Raw genomic sequence first — 18,194 nt, forward strand, 5'->3', positions numbered from 1 at the left:
ATTTTTAAATCGATGCCTTTTGAAAATATCCCTACATTTACAAAACAAATCTCAGTGTTAACAAACATTCACAACATTCTTTCAAATCGTAAGTCAAAGGAAAAATAAGCACACTTAGGTTTTTGTATGATAACACAAGTTTTTGTAAAACAAATCAATGTGAGGCTAAACTAGAACTGTCACAGGAGTGACTCATACATACGGTCTTGTCACAGAAGAATGGCAACCATAAGAAATCTTAAAAATACTTATTCTTTGGAGTATTTCATCCTGGGCTTCCACATATAAGTTATACTAGTATAATACTAGTATAGTAATACTAGTAAATATAAAAAATCTCTAATGTTAGAGATACACTAAAAGTGAATACAAAAAAGTGTCTTACCGACCCATGTTACCACAGAAAAATGTATTTACTTTTTACATAGGACTTATAATAAAAAAGTTAGAAAAATACCTAAAATATTGAAAATCTAAAAATAGGATTTCTAAAAATAGACTAATTCATGGAATTTAAGGGGAAGAAACTCAGTACAAAAGTTAAAAAAGGTTACTTCCCGTTGGCTCTAAGCCAGTCAGAATGAGATATACCGGTAGTGAAAATACATCAAAATTAACCTTAAATTCTAGGTAAAAGGGGACACAATTCAAGAAAAATTGGTGTCAGAGTTATGCACCTTGTGTCACATGATGTGGGTGATGAGGTGGAACATCTATTTTAAGTTTGAATCAAATCCATTCAGTAGTAACTGAGATATGGTGAAAATACATCAAAATTATCCTTAAATTCTAAGTAAAAAGGGGCATAATTCATGAAAACTTGGTGTCAGAGTTAAACACCTTATGTCACATGATCTGGGTGATGAGGTGGAACAACTATTTTAAGTCTGAATCAAATCCATTTAGTAATAACTGAGATATAGTTAAAATACAACAAAATTAACCTTAAATTCTAAGTAAAAGGGGACATAATTCATGAAAACTTGGTGCCAGAGTTATGCACCTTGTGTCACATGATGTGGGTGATGAGGTGGAACATCTATTTTAAGTTTGAATCAAATCCATTCAGTAGTAACTGAGATATAGTGAAAATACATCAAAATCAACCTTAAATTCTAAGTAAAAAGGGGCATAATTCATAAAAAATTGGTGTCAGAGCTATGCACCTTGTGTCACATGATGTGGGTGATGAGGTGGAACATCAATTTTAAGTTTGAATCAAATCCATTTAGTAATAACTGAGATATAGTTAAAATACAACAAAATTAACCTTAAATTCTAAGTAAAAGGGGACATAATTCATGAAAACTTGGTGTCAGAGTTATGCACCTTGTGTCACATGATGTGGGTGATAAGGTGGAACATGTATTTTAAGTTTGAATCAAATCCATTTGGTAATAACTGAGATAATAGATTTCGGGACGCGACGGGACGGGACGGGACGCGACGGGACGCGACGTGACAAAACTGACTCCTATATATCCCCCTCAAACATGTTTGGTGGGGGTATAACTAGCTTCTTCTGGTGTGAAATAAAACATGCAAACCAGCATTGTAAATGAAGATATTAAAGGTATATATAATATACACAACATGTTTGATTAAAATTTCGATATATACAAGGTATGCATACATGCACGTATGATATTACATTTAGGAACTATTAGGACTGTACAAAGAAAAATCAAACAGATACATTTGTGAAGTCATAGCAAACTATGTACATTAACACGTGTCTGAAATACTGTACTAATTAGGATTATATTACAAAACTTACATCATGTTTTAATGTTGAATATGAAATGTATTTACATATACTGATACTGTTCCGAAACTCACTCCATTTGAACATGTAATTGGCATGTCAAATTCAATCATATAAAGCTGGTTGTCAGTTGAATGTCCAAAAAAACATAGTTTTCATACCCAGTTCAACTTGGTATCATCCTTGAAATAAAACAAAACACATCATCAGCCTGTTTCGAAACAATTTCTCCTAGTACGTTAACATCATGCTACAATATAATAGAATGTCTGTCTGAACTTAAAAAAACGGTATGTATGCATATAGGATCCCTCTCTGTGGAAAATGAGAAACCGGACCCCTCTATGTTCGGGCACAGGACCTTCTTTGTGGTAAACAATAAAATTGTACGTCGCCGCTTTGCCAGGGAGGTCGGAAAATCAAATAGTTCGTCCTCAACACAGGTTTGTACGTAAAAGGGGCCTCCTTGACCGAGTGGTTAAAGTCGCTGACTTCAAATCACTTGCCCCTCATCGATGTGGATTCGAGCCTCACTTCATTCATTCATGTGAGGAAGCCATCCAGCTGGCTTACGGAAGGTCGGTGGTTCTACCCAGATGCCTGCTCGTGATGAAATAATGCACGGAGGGGCACCTTAGGTCTTACTCGACCATTAAAGCTGTAAAGTCGCCATATGACCTATAATTGTGTTGGTGCGACGTCAAACCTAACAAAATAAATAAACTGTGCATAAAAACATATGAAGCACGGGAAGACGTAGCTATCTACCATTGCCTTACATGCTGTAGCTTTCCTAGGAGTAAAATCAGTGTAACTCTACAAGAACATTGTCAACCAATAAACAGCACATTTAAAAGGTTACAAATACAAAACTGCATAAAAACAACGATATAAAGTTGTTTGTTTGTAAAACATTTGGGTTAAACGCTGTTTTAACAGTATTTCAATTATGTAACGGCGGGCAGTTAACCTAACCAGTGTTCCTAGATACTGTACCAGTAAAAAACAGTTCTCCGCAAGTAACTGCCAACTTCCCCATATGAATCAGAGGTGGCGAACGAATTTCAGACGCAATGTCTTATAGCAAATCGTATAAAAACATATACCCCGCCCGGAGATTGAAGTCATAACCCCGCGGTCCGTAGATCTGCGCTTTCTCTCCTGAACTAAGCGGGCGGGCTTTTTTGATTAGTGGTCCAGGTAAGCAGTAACGCGTATCATTAGGAACTTAATTTGCAATAGGAAATCTATCTACCAAATTGATCGGCGGATGCTTGGGCATATACATGTGTGTGTGTGTGTGTGTGTGTGTGTGTGTGTGTGTGTGTGTGTGTGTGTGTGTGTGTGTGTGTGTGTGTGTGTGTGTGTGCGTTTTTATATGCAGAAGTTAAAGGCGATCCATGAATACTATATGTCTACAATATTCATTCAGTGGGAATTCGTTCAAGGGAGATTGTCACTTCTTAATAAGGAAAAAAGTTATTAACCAAATAACAAAAACATAATTAAGCATGATTATTTGGATAAAGTTATATAGTAACAGTTAAGCATATTGTAAAAATTTAACATTTAACTACCAATTGTGACCTTAACCTTTGAGCTAGGCGTTTAAAAGTTGTGTACGACATATTGTCTCATCTCATTTATGCCATGTAATATTAAAATCCTTTGATGAATGAAAGAATTATGGACCAAACACGAAACTGCAGACGGACGGAAAAGCGCATTTGTATAGACCCTGAAATTGGTTTTCAACCAGTAGGAGACAGATAATGTAAATAGCAAAGAAGACCTGTTGGAGATACTGACCCGATAGGGATCTTCTACTGACCACATAAATTAATCTGATTCAGTTTAACTATGTAGAACTAAGGATGCTCCAGTTAAGCAGAGGAAACGTTTTCAGTCTGAAAGTCTATGTGACCTTGACCTTAGATCTATTGATTGGCCTTTTACTGACTAGAGACTATCATTCTCTGAAGTTTGACTACCGTAGGAGGAATGGTTTTCATTCATATTTCAAAAACGGAAGTGTCTACCAACTATACTTTAATGGGGTTGGGGGACAAAATCTACCACGTTGGGGTTGTTTCATCACATTGAATCTTTTCTTAGCTAAAATCAACAGTGAATATTAAAGTATTCTTTTTAATATTGTATTTGTATTCATTTACTTTAGATATTATCATCACTTGAAGCTTAATTCCCGTGGAATGGAACTTTGTCATAAAAAATGCTTCGAACAGCTGCTCTTTGTTTAAAAAATAATCTACCCCTACATTGTTCGTTTCGGTTTTGAAATTGAATGATACATCAAAACCAAACTGATAACTTACCTGCTAATAATCCCTGACAAGTGCTGCGGCTTTCTTTTGTTTTCTTTTCTGTTTTTCTTGGGGTCTGCTCTTAAACTTCGTCTCAAGGCTTTTCATTTGTTTATGTTCTCTTTCCTGATTCTGTAAAGCAATATAGAACATGACGTTTGGGGATAAGATGGCAATACAATACCTCAAATACAAATGTAGACAGAAAACAACAGATTTTTGTCTCCAAAATTAACCAAGGTTTGTGTTATAAAATATTGTCTTTTCCATCATTTCATACTGAACTATTAGCAGACACCAGAAACCGTCAACGCAATAACAACTCTATAATCATATTATATTTGCGCTAATGCAAGAAAAAGACAAGTCATATACGTTTGTAACGTGCCGACGGGCTTGCTATGGTTTTCTCACTCAAAATGTCATGCTGAAATATAATGTCAGAAAATCAGACGATTTCGACATTTTCAATCCTCGTATATTTTATCCGCATGCAGTTTGTCAAGGCTGTCACAATATGGACCAATTCTGAACTATACCTATACATTTAAATCTTTGTTATACTATGCGTGTATACCTTTTCAGAATATTATGTGAAAACAATTATTAGACGCTTTTACAAACATGTATTAAAACACGAGATCAAAGGAAAGGAAACAAGACTGACTAAACACACATTTGAAAAATACCTGAATCTCGTTTTCCATTGCTTTTACAACAAAGTATACGTGCCTCACCATGATGAAGTTTGGTAGCAGGGAGAAAACATTATCAGATGTATTACAAACTGTCACCATATTTTGGTCTCTACTTCCCTCTGGCCAAAAAGAATCGTCTGATAAGTAGCTGTTTAGAGGTTGTTTTGGATCTGCCATTTTGGTGGATAGGCATCTGTGCGAAAAAAGCTTTATAACTTTAAGCAACAAGTTAGCTATCTGTTTGTTGCGAACTATTTGAATCATATGATGTTCAATGTTTGTATCAAGCTGATCCCTGTATTCCTTATCTAGAGCGTCAACAGCAGATTCGGAACACAATTCTTCTAACAATTCACTTAAAGGTACTATGTGGCACAATTCAACACAATTCTCAGGGCTCGGCAACAAGTGTCTAGGAAAAACGTGCGTCAAAAGGTCTCGCCATTCAAAGACGTAATCAATCAAGGGTCTAGTGGGTTTCTCCTCTTTTCCTGTTTTCTTTAAAACTGTCATTAAAATGCCCAGATGTGCCAAAAGCTCCTTTGCAATTCTTGGATCATTTTTGCATCTTGTTCTTATGCCATTGTCTATATTAAGGGTCAGAGACTGTTGAGGTATGCACGCCTTTAATTCTCTGATCAACGATGCATAATTGACAAAAAGCTCGTCGGTGAAAATTACATTTGGTAAACTATTTTGAAACATAAGATACGATTTCCCGGCAAGTGTAAGAACTGCAACAGCTTTCTCTATGTTATGGAAATTGTAGATTATCTCTTTACCAAATCCATACCTTAAACTACAATTTGATTCTTTATACAGCATTCCATAACGTAACGTTGTATTCCAGTTGAAACTAAAATTAATGAGATCATCAACCTTAGCTTCTGAGATTTGAACGCATGCAATTGCTGACACACTGTCATCCCTGAGAAGAAAATTTAGAGATTTGCAAGAATCTGCCATCTGGAGAGCTTTGTCTAAAAATTCATTCTGAAAATAAACTAAAATTTTCAGAACCTCATAAAGAGTGTTATCCTTTCCATGTATAAGACAATCTTTCATCTTACTTTGTTTGTGTATAACGTCCATTTTCTGCGAAATCTTGTGGAACCGTAAAAGTTTCATCAATTTATTCCAGCTTTTTTCAAACTTTTCGAATCTCTTTCTTATTTGTTCGTGGTTAGGCTCTTGATTGTAATAAATAAAATCCTCCACTTTCATTTCCAGACAGTCGTGTTTCTTCATGACATAGTTAGCCCTTGTGAGGATTGCCATGTGCCACCCAATTATATTGAAAATATGTTTTGGTAGTTTAAGGTAACGCTCATACCTCAGTACCAAGTTCAAAAAAGGAAACTCTTTTCTTCTCAAAGAAAATTTGCAGATGAAGTTATGTTTGGTTGGAGAATAGTTGACTCGGAATAGCAGATGCGACCCGCTTCTTTCATGCAGTGGCATATCATCCGTTTCGAACAATGTTGATTCGATTGTCTTCTCTGTTATTCCGTGTAATTGTTCATGATTTCGTAATGTCGTCTTAACTGTTTCAGAAGCGTTTGATATTTTTGAAGCGATCAACACATCAAGATGCTTTTCAAATTGTCGCCGTTTCTCACTCAGTGTAAAGGAATCGGTTTGGTTAACCAAAATATTAGTTGATTTGCTCAAGACGTTGTGTAGCATTATTGACATGTCATTGTGATTCAGATTTAAGTGAGAGGCAATTAAGTGCCAATGTTGTTTTATATCAGACCACAGCGAATGGCCGTTGTCTAAATCAGTCATACTGGTTATTTCTTCGATGTCTTTGGTTAATGAAATCCCAAAAGCAAGGGATCCTAAAAGGCATCCTTTAACAAGCATTTGTAAGATATGAACTGTAACTGGATGCAGTCCTCTTACTGAAAATCCAATATTTTCATAATCTTCCAGTTTCCATAAAACATGCCTGTTTTGAGAAAATGCGACCTTCTTCACGTTTCCCTCAGTACGTTTTGCTATGTCCATACAAAACAAACACCACCTGTTTTCCTCTGATACACTTGATGAGTCATACAAAGTATATGAATCACAAGTACAAGACAACAGAACTGCCGACTTTGATTCCAGTTGCTTTTCACAAAAAAAACATTGATGGTACGTCCCGGTGTCTTCAGAAATAAGTACAGTGCGATAACCGCATGAACATGACATCGTAATTGTATGGTGTACTTCAGGTTTCTCCAGACAAGATGAACAAGTATATGCATATTCTAGTTTGTTTTTACACTGCAAAACTTTACGGTATCCACAACCACACGAGCTTATAGCTTGGTCAGCAGTTTCGTCATTTTCATGTTCGGAATCAAAAAAGCCGGGTAAAAAATATTTGCCGATTGCTTGAGGATCGACTAAACATTCAATCAAAAATGGGCGCTTCTCCCCTTCAATGAATTCGTTCTTTGCTAGAAGTATCAAATACAAAGCCATGAAGAATGAGCTTACGCAATATTCACTATGTGAGGTTTGCTCATTGATATTGAAAACTGGAATCTTAAAATCTGACATTCCAACGAGATATTCAATGACATGCACACCTTTGCATCTGTGTTGGGTATATTGCCTGATGATAGAAGTAGCTAAAGTACGTTTCGTGTCTGTGAGTGGTTCGCATATCTTTGGAAAGTAAAACACTCTTGCAGCAAAAGTGAACATTGTCAAGAGACCCGAACATGTACTATTCGAGAGTTGCATAGATTCCTGAAGGTTAATCATCTTCTGTTTGATGTCTTGCTTGCAATATGGATACTTCTTGTGCAGGGATGTGTCAATTAATTGACATAAAGGACTTCTCTCGAAACTAAGACTCTCAACATTTACTGACCAAGAAATGTTCCGCAAAAATCTGTATACATCTTCTCGCCTTTCTAAAAACTGCTTCAACTGACACAATGTAAATGATGAAAGCATTGCTTTAAGAAACAAATTCAAAAGCATCATCTTCATAACCTCATCTTCCCCTTTATTCAAAACGATTGCTATTTCATTCCATAATTCTCTCGTTTTGTCTGTGTCGTCATGTGTTAGTTGTACTCTTCGGCTAAAGAAAGCCTTCATAAATGAAACTGAGGCAATATATTCTATTCCAAAAGACGCTTCATGTAAAGTTTTGTGACAACTGTAAAGTGTTTCAGAAAAATTACGCAGAATGTTCGTCGCATTCGGTTCCATTTGTTTCTCATACAAAATTTGTAAAATATCAACAAATAAAAGAACCAGAGCAGAGTCTTCTTTCTTTGCGTTATGCAATCTTTTCAGGACACTATTCACTTGATCAATAAAACTTTGCCCTGATGTGGAATCTTCGGTTTCTTCATCGTCCGAAATAGTTGTCTCATCATCCATGCTGTCAAAATCACTCGCGACGTCTTCCTGCTGATGGTCTAATCCTATCAGATTAAAAAACTCCTCTTCTTCTATATCAAATAGTTTGCTTAAAGGTGCTTTCAAAAAGGGTATGATATCCTCTGATAATTCTCCGGAAAGTATTTTTTGAAAAAGGCATTCCTGGACTTCAGTAGCTGAATTGTAATCAATGCAACAAACCAGATACGATGATAACATTGCATATACATCTTGAACGGAACGACGTTGGTCTTCACATTTTTTCAAACCCTTAGAGATAATGTCAAAAACGGACATAAAAACCTTTTCAGAATCAAGCGAGTGGCCATTTGCTAGTAATGATCCCATTGTCCAAAAACAATTTGTGTTAAGGTTAAGTGGTATAATCACACTACTTGCAATATCATTGCAAACGCGCAAGGCATGCAGCTGTTTACTTTTGTTTGAGACTTTTGCAGCTAGAACAAGAACGGTATTTATCTTTCGTTGCCAAATCTTTACACCACGATAGGCATTTATTGTGTCTTGTGTTGGTAACATTCTTTCACATATATGCTGCACGAGAATGTTTTCGGGACAAATATCTAAAATGTCAGATGACAGATGAGTATCAACTTCATATTCGTTTTCATTTTCAAAAGCAGTCACCTGCTGCTGAAGCGGGGTATTCAAATTAATCGAAACATCATCTATCTCGAGTTTTGAATCTTCAGTGTTTCCCCAGGAAGTTTGAGCATTGCTGTCTTCAGTTGAAAATTCTTCTGATTCTGGAACTTCTTCAGGATGCATTTTTTCATTCTTACATGGCACCTTCAACTGTAATATATCTAACAATATTTGTCCCTCTGTAAGTACGTTTTCGCAAAGCCCAAAGAGTTGCATTTCAGCCCTGTACAAAGTAGAATTTACCCAGCTAGTTGCGTGTAAAGATACTAAAAGTTTGCATGGATCACCACGGTTGAGGCTTGTTTTCTGTGACACTACCCATCTCATGTAGTGTGTTCTTCTTTCATGGTCGATACTTGGGCACATTGGCATTGAAAGAATATTGCAAAAGTCTTGAATGTAATCTTTCTCCCAATATTTATAAAAAAATTGCCTTGAATCGGGGATATTAAGCAGTATCAACTTTTCATACTGTTTCAAGAGTTGAGCATACACTGGCCTGGGCAGATCCTCTCCGGGCTCCCAACAATTTCTAGCCTTTATCTGAGACAACTCCTCCAAAAATTCATCTCTCTGTGCTTCTATAAGGTTAAAGATAGTTCTGCTAAATGGCATACACAATGATAAATCATCTGTAATGCATACATAACTTTCAGGCTGATCTGCATCATCTGGTATTTCGTCTATGGAAAAAAAGCGTTTGTCTTTTAAAACTGAATTCCAAGATTTTCTTCGGTTTTCTGCGTTTGAAAATATAAAGAAACAGTCAAGAATGCCATGCATTTCCATGTTGTAAATAAGCTTTGCTAATGGGACTTTTATGATACGCATGATGCGTTGTTCAAGTGCATCTATAAATGTTGCGGAATTCCTGAGTGCTTGAACATCACAAGCAACGTTAAGCTGCCAGTCTTTCTCTGTTCTGTCCATGATTGACACGTTTTCCAAGACTGCATTCCCAAGAACTTCCATAAACTCCGAAGACCTTTTCATGTCGTTTAGTATATCTCTTATACTGTTTATGCCCCTGCCAAATGGACCGTACTTGATTCTGGTAAATGCCCAAAGTAATTCTTCCATTAAGCAATTCTGTAGAGGGGCTTTGCTTTTTACTGCATCCAGTGGTTCCATTTCACAAAGATCCAGAAGCGATGTTTCAGGACATTCAAGATTATCTAACATAACTATATTCCACTCTGACACGAAATTGATCTGAGAAGTTACTTTTGAAGTCCCTTTGCTTTTGTCAAGATGGATAATTAGATAAACATGTTTACTAGTTTCTTCCTTTTTTGTTAAAGCATTTGCTCTGCATTGCTCTATGATCGTTTTTGTTAAAAGTATATGTTTTTCATCATCTACAGCGCTACACTGAATCATCAAAATCTCTGTGCCATCTTCATTAAACCAAAAGTTGTTTATTCTCTGTGTTAACTGTTTCTCAGTTTTAAATATTCCAAGTTTGTCAATCTGAACCTTTCTATCATTTATGCATTTTTGTAGTTTGGTGTGTACATTACTGTTCGTAAATATAATTGTTAGAAGGCCATTGCTTGTATCTCCGCTGGATAGAGTTTCCAACTGATTTGATATAAATGCATTTAGACCTTTATGTAAGGGCATACGAAAGAATGTTTGCTTAATTTCTTCTGCAGTAGATCTAATGTCCTGGCTTTGGGCTTTTTTTAGTCGTATGATTGCCGCTGGATTAAGAAGCATTAACAACTGTCTTTTACACCCTTCTATGTTATCCTGATGAGACTGCTTTAAAGAGCTTTTCATTTTCCACACAAGTGAGGCAGTAAGATCTTCACTATAAACTGGCAACACATCAGTGAACTTAAAGTTTCTATCTGTTATCGTCATTATATCAAAAAGCCAACAATTTAGCTCCTGTATCAGTTTACTCTGCTCTTCATTTACGATATCGGAAAACCTTAAATAATGTTTTTCAAACCTGTTAAGAAACGGTGGGTCGCACGTACTTATTTTGCTCTCATCCATCAATACTATGCAACGGAACGTAGTAGCTACATGACAAAACGGATTACTGTAGGCCCCAAGTGCGACTCTGCAGTTTTTCTTGTTGCCAATAATTGTGTAGTTCTGATTCAGCATATCGTACAAACTGCCATAAATATTTTCGAGGTCTTTCAAAACTAAGACGACACCTTCTTCCATGCATAAAATAATTTTACTGAGAATTCTATAATTGTAATCGTCTGTTAAATCGTCTTCAAACTGACTTCCAAATATAACTTCTTTTCTTTCACGTCCTGCGGTATTGAGGCGCTGTTCTATGATACCAAGGGATGAATCGCCATTCGTTATTAACATTAAATGTCTTGAAATGGGATCATTCACGTTTTCAGAAATCATATCAAGTATGTGATTTTGACCAGGTTTTTGAAAGTCGAAGTGATCTCTGAATATTTGAATCAGTTTATCCGTGCCTACTGGGAGACCTGCAAAATTTCTCTCTAGCCCATCCATCACTATGTCAGAGAAATATTTCTGATCATCATTTTTATTAATGTGCTGACTTTTAGCACATGTTCTAGCTATATGCTTTACAAGAGCATAAAAGTCACGCAATCCATGAAAATTTTTATATAGCAGTTGTTTCATGTAGCTACTGTATGCCTCAGCAATTCGTTTCAATGTTGAATCAACATTTCCTTCTGTGAAAACATTTTCAGTGTCCGGTTTCTCAAAACCCTTCAAAAACCGTGCCTGTTCAGATTTTTCTCTTACAGTGTTGTCTTCTAAAAAGGAGCTGCTAATTGATTTTGCCGTCTCGTACAGCTCCTCTGCGTCCATATCAGTTCTTGACAGATGAACTGCGCGGTTCATTTTTGAAGCATCTAACGCCCAGTTTGACAGTCCAACAACAGCTATGTTTAGTCCATGACCCTTTTCCGATTCAAGTAAACTATGGAGTACCTTTAATGGATTGAACCTAGACACCTCTGCCAGACCAATTTCATCAAGAATGACGACGGACAACACATCATCAGCATTGTTTGACATTTGGTATTTTTCAGCTTTTTTAAAAACCTTTAAAATGCCATCTGATGTTGAAGACTCAGACCCTTGATATGACACACAATACAACTGTGGTAATTTTCTGAAAAATGGGTCTTTGGAATCTTTACCCCGAATGTTGCTTCTTATAACTTGCATAGCTAAAGATTTGCTACATCCCGGTTTTCCGACAACAAAAACTGGTATTTTGTTAAAGATACAAACAAAAATTATAAACACATTCTCCATTAGTGCTGTGTTTCTAGCAGTACCTTCTGGTACTTCCATTCTTGAAAGTAAATCTTTCTGTTCCTCAGTAATAATTGTCTTTATGTAGTCTGTTGATTCATCGCCGCCTTCGTCACCTGTCTTGATAACAAATTTTCTACTAATCACATTTCTGTACTCTTGACGAATATTTTTATCAGAAAAGCGACTGTGGTAGCAATGAGCTAATGCCAGCACGATGGCTCTGATTTCAATATTGCATTTAAATGTATAAGGATGTTTTGGACTTTGTTTCAAGTCTCGTAGTATTTTTAAGAACCAGACTGTCAGTATTTTACATCTGTACACATCCCTCAGACTCACGGCGTATTCACTTGACTCTTTCCGCCGAACAAAGCGTTGCGACTCAGACAACACTGCTGTAAAAAGCTCATGAAAACCACTGTATTGATCAAATACATCAGAGATCATTCTTGAAATATAACACTCTTCGTCCTTTTTATTTAAACTTCCAAAGTCCCACACATAATCAATCATTTTTTCTGGCAATGGATGCACCCTGTACACAAGTTTTGAAAGTTCATCTGACTTCAACTTTCCTGTCAACCCGGCAGTATTAATTGCTTTTTCAGATCTCAGCTTGTAAGGATTGCATGCACCGATTACAATCAAATTTGGTGACAAGTTTTCATCGAGGCAACGATGGTGACAAATAATATCACTAATGAGTCCTATGTTGTTTGACGCATTGACTTCATCAAGAAACAGCCATCTTTCACTGTTGGAACTGGCTTTTTTACTCGATTTTAAAACCTTTTTAGTTATCTGTTCTTCAGAAAGACCTGCGTGTATATTCAGTGCGTCAAATGGAATTTCACATATATTTGCTAGATACCTTAAGAGGGATGTTTTTCCACAACCTGTTTCACCCATGACTACCACTGGTACGTGTGCATTGATTCTAAGAACTATAAGTGCCATTTTTAAAAGGTTGTCCGGTGTAAGAGCATATGTCCTTGCCATCTCTTTTAGCCTGGCAGATGGCAGTGGCTGTGGGTCATTGCGAGCAATCCTTTGTAGTAAATCCTGCAATTCAATTTGACTCATTTTTCTAAAATCTTGCAACTCCTTTTTCATCTGCGTTTCAAACAAATTTTTTACTTCATGCGGCACCTCTGAAATCTCGGAATATATTGGTGTCATTGTTTGAATATTTTGACGATGAAAGACAAACATCAGATGATTGTCATGTTCCCATCTAATCATTCCCTCCACCCTTTGAGCAAGAACCGATACCTGTTCGAGTTTTCCCGAGTCATGCATAATTTCATTCGACAGCGATGATGACTGCTTACGGCGACATGCTCTTGCTGAGCGAATAGCAAAGTCATTTGAACTTTTAATCATGGCAAGTACTAGGGAGGACTTTATGTTTGGAAATGATCTGTTCCCAACCATGTCCTTTAAACGATTTATTTGGAAAAAAGGACTACAGCTCATTCTCTTAAACTGATCAGCCAATACTCTAACAGCAGTATTTACACTTGGGAACGACATATCCTCTAAATGGCCAAAATATTTTCGAAGGTAAGTTTTACAATGCTTTTCAGGTAAAGGTTCATCATTTCCTGTCATGATATCTTCTTTATCTAATATATCTTTATCTAAGTAATCTAAATACCGACAGACAACTTGTACGGGGCTCTGTATTTCATTGCTAACAGCAAAGTTATCGAAATTTTTCCAGGTGATATGTTCACGATTAAAAAGCATGGCGGTCTGAAGTGTGTTTCTGAGCTTTTCATTTAGTGTGTTGGCAATTTCCAAATACACATGTGACGTATTTAAACCAGCTGACATTCTATCACAGGAGACATATTTTAGCGAAATCAGTTCAAAAAGAAATGTGTCCAGTTCAGTCGGATTATCAACATCGCTTATTTCGATGTGCAATAAATTGTGTTTACGTACACGAAGACAGCGTAAGCGTTCAATAAGTTGAAGTTTCCGGACTGAACCACTTATATGCAGAACCTTTACTCCTTTTTTTATTCTATGTGCAGTTTCTCTAATAAAACTTGTTTTACCCTGTCCAGGAAGGTCTGAAGTTATTGTTACAACATCTGGACACTGTCTTAAGAAAACAGATTGCACGATCGCATCAGACGCAGGGGTAACAGTTGTCACAAACTCGCTCAACTCATCAATAATTGGATGATTCTTAGACCCTCTGCATACAATTGCAAGGAGGAAGCAGTTGAATCTCTCTTTGATATTTTTAAGTATTTCCAATAGCAAAAACTGTAATTCACTGGAAAGCATTTCGACATTTGCTATGCAGAAAAGTGACTGAGTGCTTCGAAATTTATATTCACCCAAACACCGTTCTATAAGCAGCTGGAGTTCGTCTGCCGTTGTTTCCCTTGTACAAAATAAAACTTGATGTGATATAGGTAGAGCATGCTTTGTAGTTAGAGCATATAATGCTATGACTGTTTTAACAGTATATGCACTGCCCTCATCTAACTGCGCCACAAGAGGTGTACCATTTTGTACGATATCAGTCATTTTGAAATACCGGCTACTTCTAACATTGTCTGTTTCATCACTTAAAAATATTTTTGTCTCTTCCATGCCTTCACGTGTGCTTGGAAATATTTTGTCTAATGCATATCCTATACAATGAAGCATGGTCTGGGTATTCCAAGCAGCATAACTTTTCTTTTTCTCATAATAGTAATGTCGCATCTTATCGGTTTTCATATCTGGGTGAAGAAAAAATAGTAAAGTCTCCACTGACTCTGTGAGGTTTGGCTTGGACGGCTGTTCAAGTTCACTGCACTGCTCTAAATATTTGTACAAAACATGCAAGTTTGGCCCGCGTATAAAGTTTAAAAGGTAGAACTGCTCCCTTTCTTGCTGTAAATGTTCTAACCAATCGTAACTAAGTTTTTTCAAGTCCGTAATGTTCCTTTCAAGTTCTGATGGTTCAATAACTTTCTCAATATCTATATAGTAGACATGTCCAGACGAATGCAAGCTTAATAGAATATCAGCTAAAGTAAAGCAATGATCAACATATTCAACGAACTGACCAAGTTCTTTCTGGCTCAGTCGACGGTTAAAATTGTCATCTCTTTCTGTGTTCATAAGCAGCAGTGCTCTGCTTCGTAGGTCAACTAAAGACGCTTTATCTATCTTTGCGATGGCAGTAGCATGGTGTGTCTTTTTTCCATTTTCTTCTGTTGAATCATTTTCATTCTGAGTATAACATGCTTCTAGAACAAGTGTGTTACTTTTGTCTTCAAATTTAAACCTGAACTGTCCCCTTTCTATGACACTTTTCACAACTTCTTTAGTTTGCTCTCCGCGGTTGGCTACATTATTGTACAGAGACTTCAGATTATGAAAGTTGTCTGCACAATCAACAATTTTACCTGGTAAATTTGCAACATTTTCTAAATGAACAGTTTGTTTTTCTAACGATTCAAACAACTTAAAACACCGTCCACTGTAGTCTGTTGTCAAGACTGGTTTTAAATATCTTTTAACATCAATTAGACCTGATACTGTTGATTCCCGAACATATTGTTCAGAAATGTCTTCAACAGCATCAATAAGGTTACGTGTGTCTTCATGAACCGTGTCCCTTAGAAAAGAAACCAAAGAAGAAGATTTTGATATTGCTTGCATGATATCAGTAGTTTTATTTGAAATTTTATTGACCAGTGAAAATATCATGCTCATACCGGTCTTCACAACTTCAAACGTGCATTCGGTGAATGATTCATTTAGAAGTTTTTCAAACGAAGTAAATGCTGAACTTAGATTTTCATCTGCCTGCAGCTCTATACCTAAAGCCTTTAAACATCCTTTCATTGCTTCAACCTTTATATGAACCTCGGACACAGAATACACCTGATCTAGTGCAACCCAGACAGACTGTGGTACTGGATTTGCTAACAGATTATCTGATATTTTCTTTTCTTCTTCTACATTTGCACTTTTCCCAAACATATGTATCACATCTTCCATGCCTATAGAGGTCCCCTCTTCAAGCCTGCCTAGAGCCTTCCTATATTCATAAAGCCCAGTTGTATTCAATGACTGAACGAACTGAATCACATTGGAAACTTCCTTTCTGTTTTTTTCTTCATTAACGGTATCACCTATTTCTTGTTTCTCTGCAGACTGTATATCTTCTTGCTCTTCAGACGTACCAGTTTCAGATACTTCGTTTTCTTGTGAATCTTGAGTCAGCTGTTTGCTCTGTAATTCCTGATTTTGATATACATTCCAAAACACGTCTGATAATGTTACTTCCTTAATATCTGTGCACATTTTTTCTAAATGGTTTAACCTTGCCCATATGTCTTTACACTGCTTTGCTAGAATTTTTCCGCTTTCAAAGTCGTCTTTGATTTGATATATGATATCTAACAAGGAACTGAAGTTGTTCGGAAGATGACGGTTCTTTTCTGCAATCCTCTGAAGCACTTGTAATACAATGTGGATTGTTTCCCTTTCTTGTTCATATTGATCAGTTAATTTCAACAAAACCTTATCCGTCTCCGCGCTGTCTACTACTACAGAAATTATATGTTTTGCTTCAGTTGAACATCTTTTAAATTCCTCCAGAAATATAAATCCAACATCGCCAGTTTTCATTCTCTCAAAAGTATGACATATACACTGTTGAGCTGTTTTGTATAGTTTATGAGCCTTAAGGATCTTGACATATTTAGGGTTACCTGTTACTTGAAACAGTTTTAACCAAAACTTCTCCTTCTTTACAATTGAAAAAAATGATTCAATTTCGATGCTGTCTTGTTGAAAGTGTCCACATTTGTCTATAATCATACAGACAATTTCAGCTTGTATTCTGTAAATAAAGTTCAATCTATATGTCTTCAACTTTGATAAAAACGCAATTCAAAAAGACCTGCCTGATGCCAGTGCAATCGACTTTTTACCTGGTACCAGCTAACATACAAATGACATACTATCAGCAAAATTTTCAAGAAGAAAAATGGGCATAATTAGTTAGGAAATTTGCCATGTAAGGTGATTCCGTGAATGTGTGGAAAATCCAAAAACATCTGATCATGTAATTCATGAGGAACGTGAAGAATTTAAAAAGATTTTTTTTAGTTCAAAAGGGGCATTTTTTTTAAAAAATATACACGTCTGAGTTATGGGACCTAATGCTATGACCTTGTTTTATAAACCCAAAGAATTGTGTGAAGTTTTCATTCAGTATTTGCATTATATATTAGAAGTAACTTACATCAAAACGTTAACCATTATTATCTTGCATGCAAAATTTTAACAAGGACTTTCTCAGTCAAAAAAGAGGCATGATTTGGCAAAACAATGTCAGAGTTATGGGACTGTATGCTATTACCTAGTTCTGATAGCTATACGAACTTGTATACAAAACTTAACCAAAATGTGACACAGACGCCGAATACGTCAGGGTGAGTAGAATAGCTCAGACTATTCTTGAAAAAGTCAAGCTAGTAAGAGGCATAATTCTGACAAAAAAGCTACAGCAATATAACTTGTCCTTGGAGGTCATCCCATGAAGCAGACGACGTGTGTAAATTTAAACAATTTGACTTAGTAATTTTGAGAAAAAAAAATTCGTACATGCAAAATTTTAAAACTTCAAACATTACAGCTAACATTTAGAGGGCTATGAATATCCTAGATTGCTTACCTGACTTATCGTGCTTGCATAAACAGTTTCGGTAGGCGGTTACGCAAGAAAATGAAGTTTAAGAAATGATGTGATATGACAATATACCAAACTATAAGATTTTTCAACTACATATCAAAAAAAAAAAAAAGATCTACTGTATATATATATATTTAAAAGTTACCACACAAATCAGTAGTGTATAATAGAGTGTTCGAGGAATACGGTAAGGGGCATACGTTTCCAAGTGACATGACCATGTGTAATACCGCGTGATCACGTGGTACGTTGGTAAGGGAATACGGTACAAAAGTGTACACGCGTAATAGGGTGAGGGAATACGTTTTTTTTATTCTTGCTCTCCATCGCATTAAAGGGAAATCCCTCGAGTCAAAAATATGATT

The 18,194-nt window shown here is 36.2% G+C and overlaps 1 protein-coding gene across 1 annotated transcript; it reads right to left on the reverse strand.

Moving 5' to 3' along the window:
* Positions 1 to 1,217: 1,217 nt before the first annotated feature.
* Positions 1,218 to 13,396, reverse strand: LOC128554276 (uncharacterized). Its single transcript, XM_053535534.1, has 3 exons — positions 4,779 to 13,396; positions 4,102 to 4,221; positions 1,218 to 1,947 (listed from the first exon to the last, which is right to left on the reverse strand). Exons 1-2 carry the CDS (start codon positions 13,356 to 13,358, stop codon positions 4,105 to 4,107), a joined length of 8,697 nt encoding a protein of 2,898 aa, XP_053391509.1. The 5' UTR covers positions 13,359 to 13,396; the 3' UTR covers positions 1,218 to 1,947; positions 4,102 to 4,104.
* Positions 13,397 to 18,194: the final 4,798 nt, after the last annotated feature.

Source organism: Mercenaria mercenaria, unplaced genomic scaffold, assembly GCF_021730395.1.
Source record: "Mercenaria mercenaria strain notata unplaced genomic scaffold, MADL_Memer_1 contig_4897, whole genome shotgun sequence".
Taxonomy (NCBI): Eukaryota; Metazoa; Mollusca; class Bivalvia; order Venerida; family Veneridae; genus Mercenaria; species Mercenaria mercenaria.

What these genes read in the sequence shown, in the direction of transcription:
- LOC128554276 (XM_053535534.1), bottom strand. Translation starts at nt 13,358, where the DNA reads ATGATTAGATGGGAACATGACAATCATCTGATGTTTGTCTTTCATCGT. An exon ending in CAATGGAAAACGAGATTCAG is followed by an intron (nt 4,222 to 4,778) that starts GTATTTTTCAAA and finishes ATTGCTTTACAG; the next exon opens with AATCAGGAAAGAGAACATAA.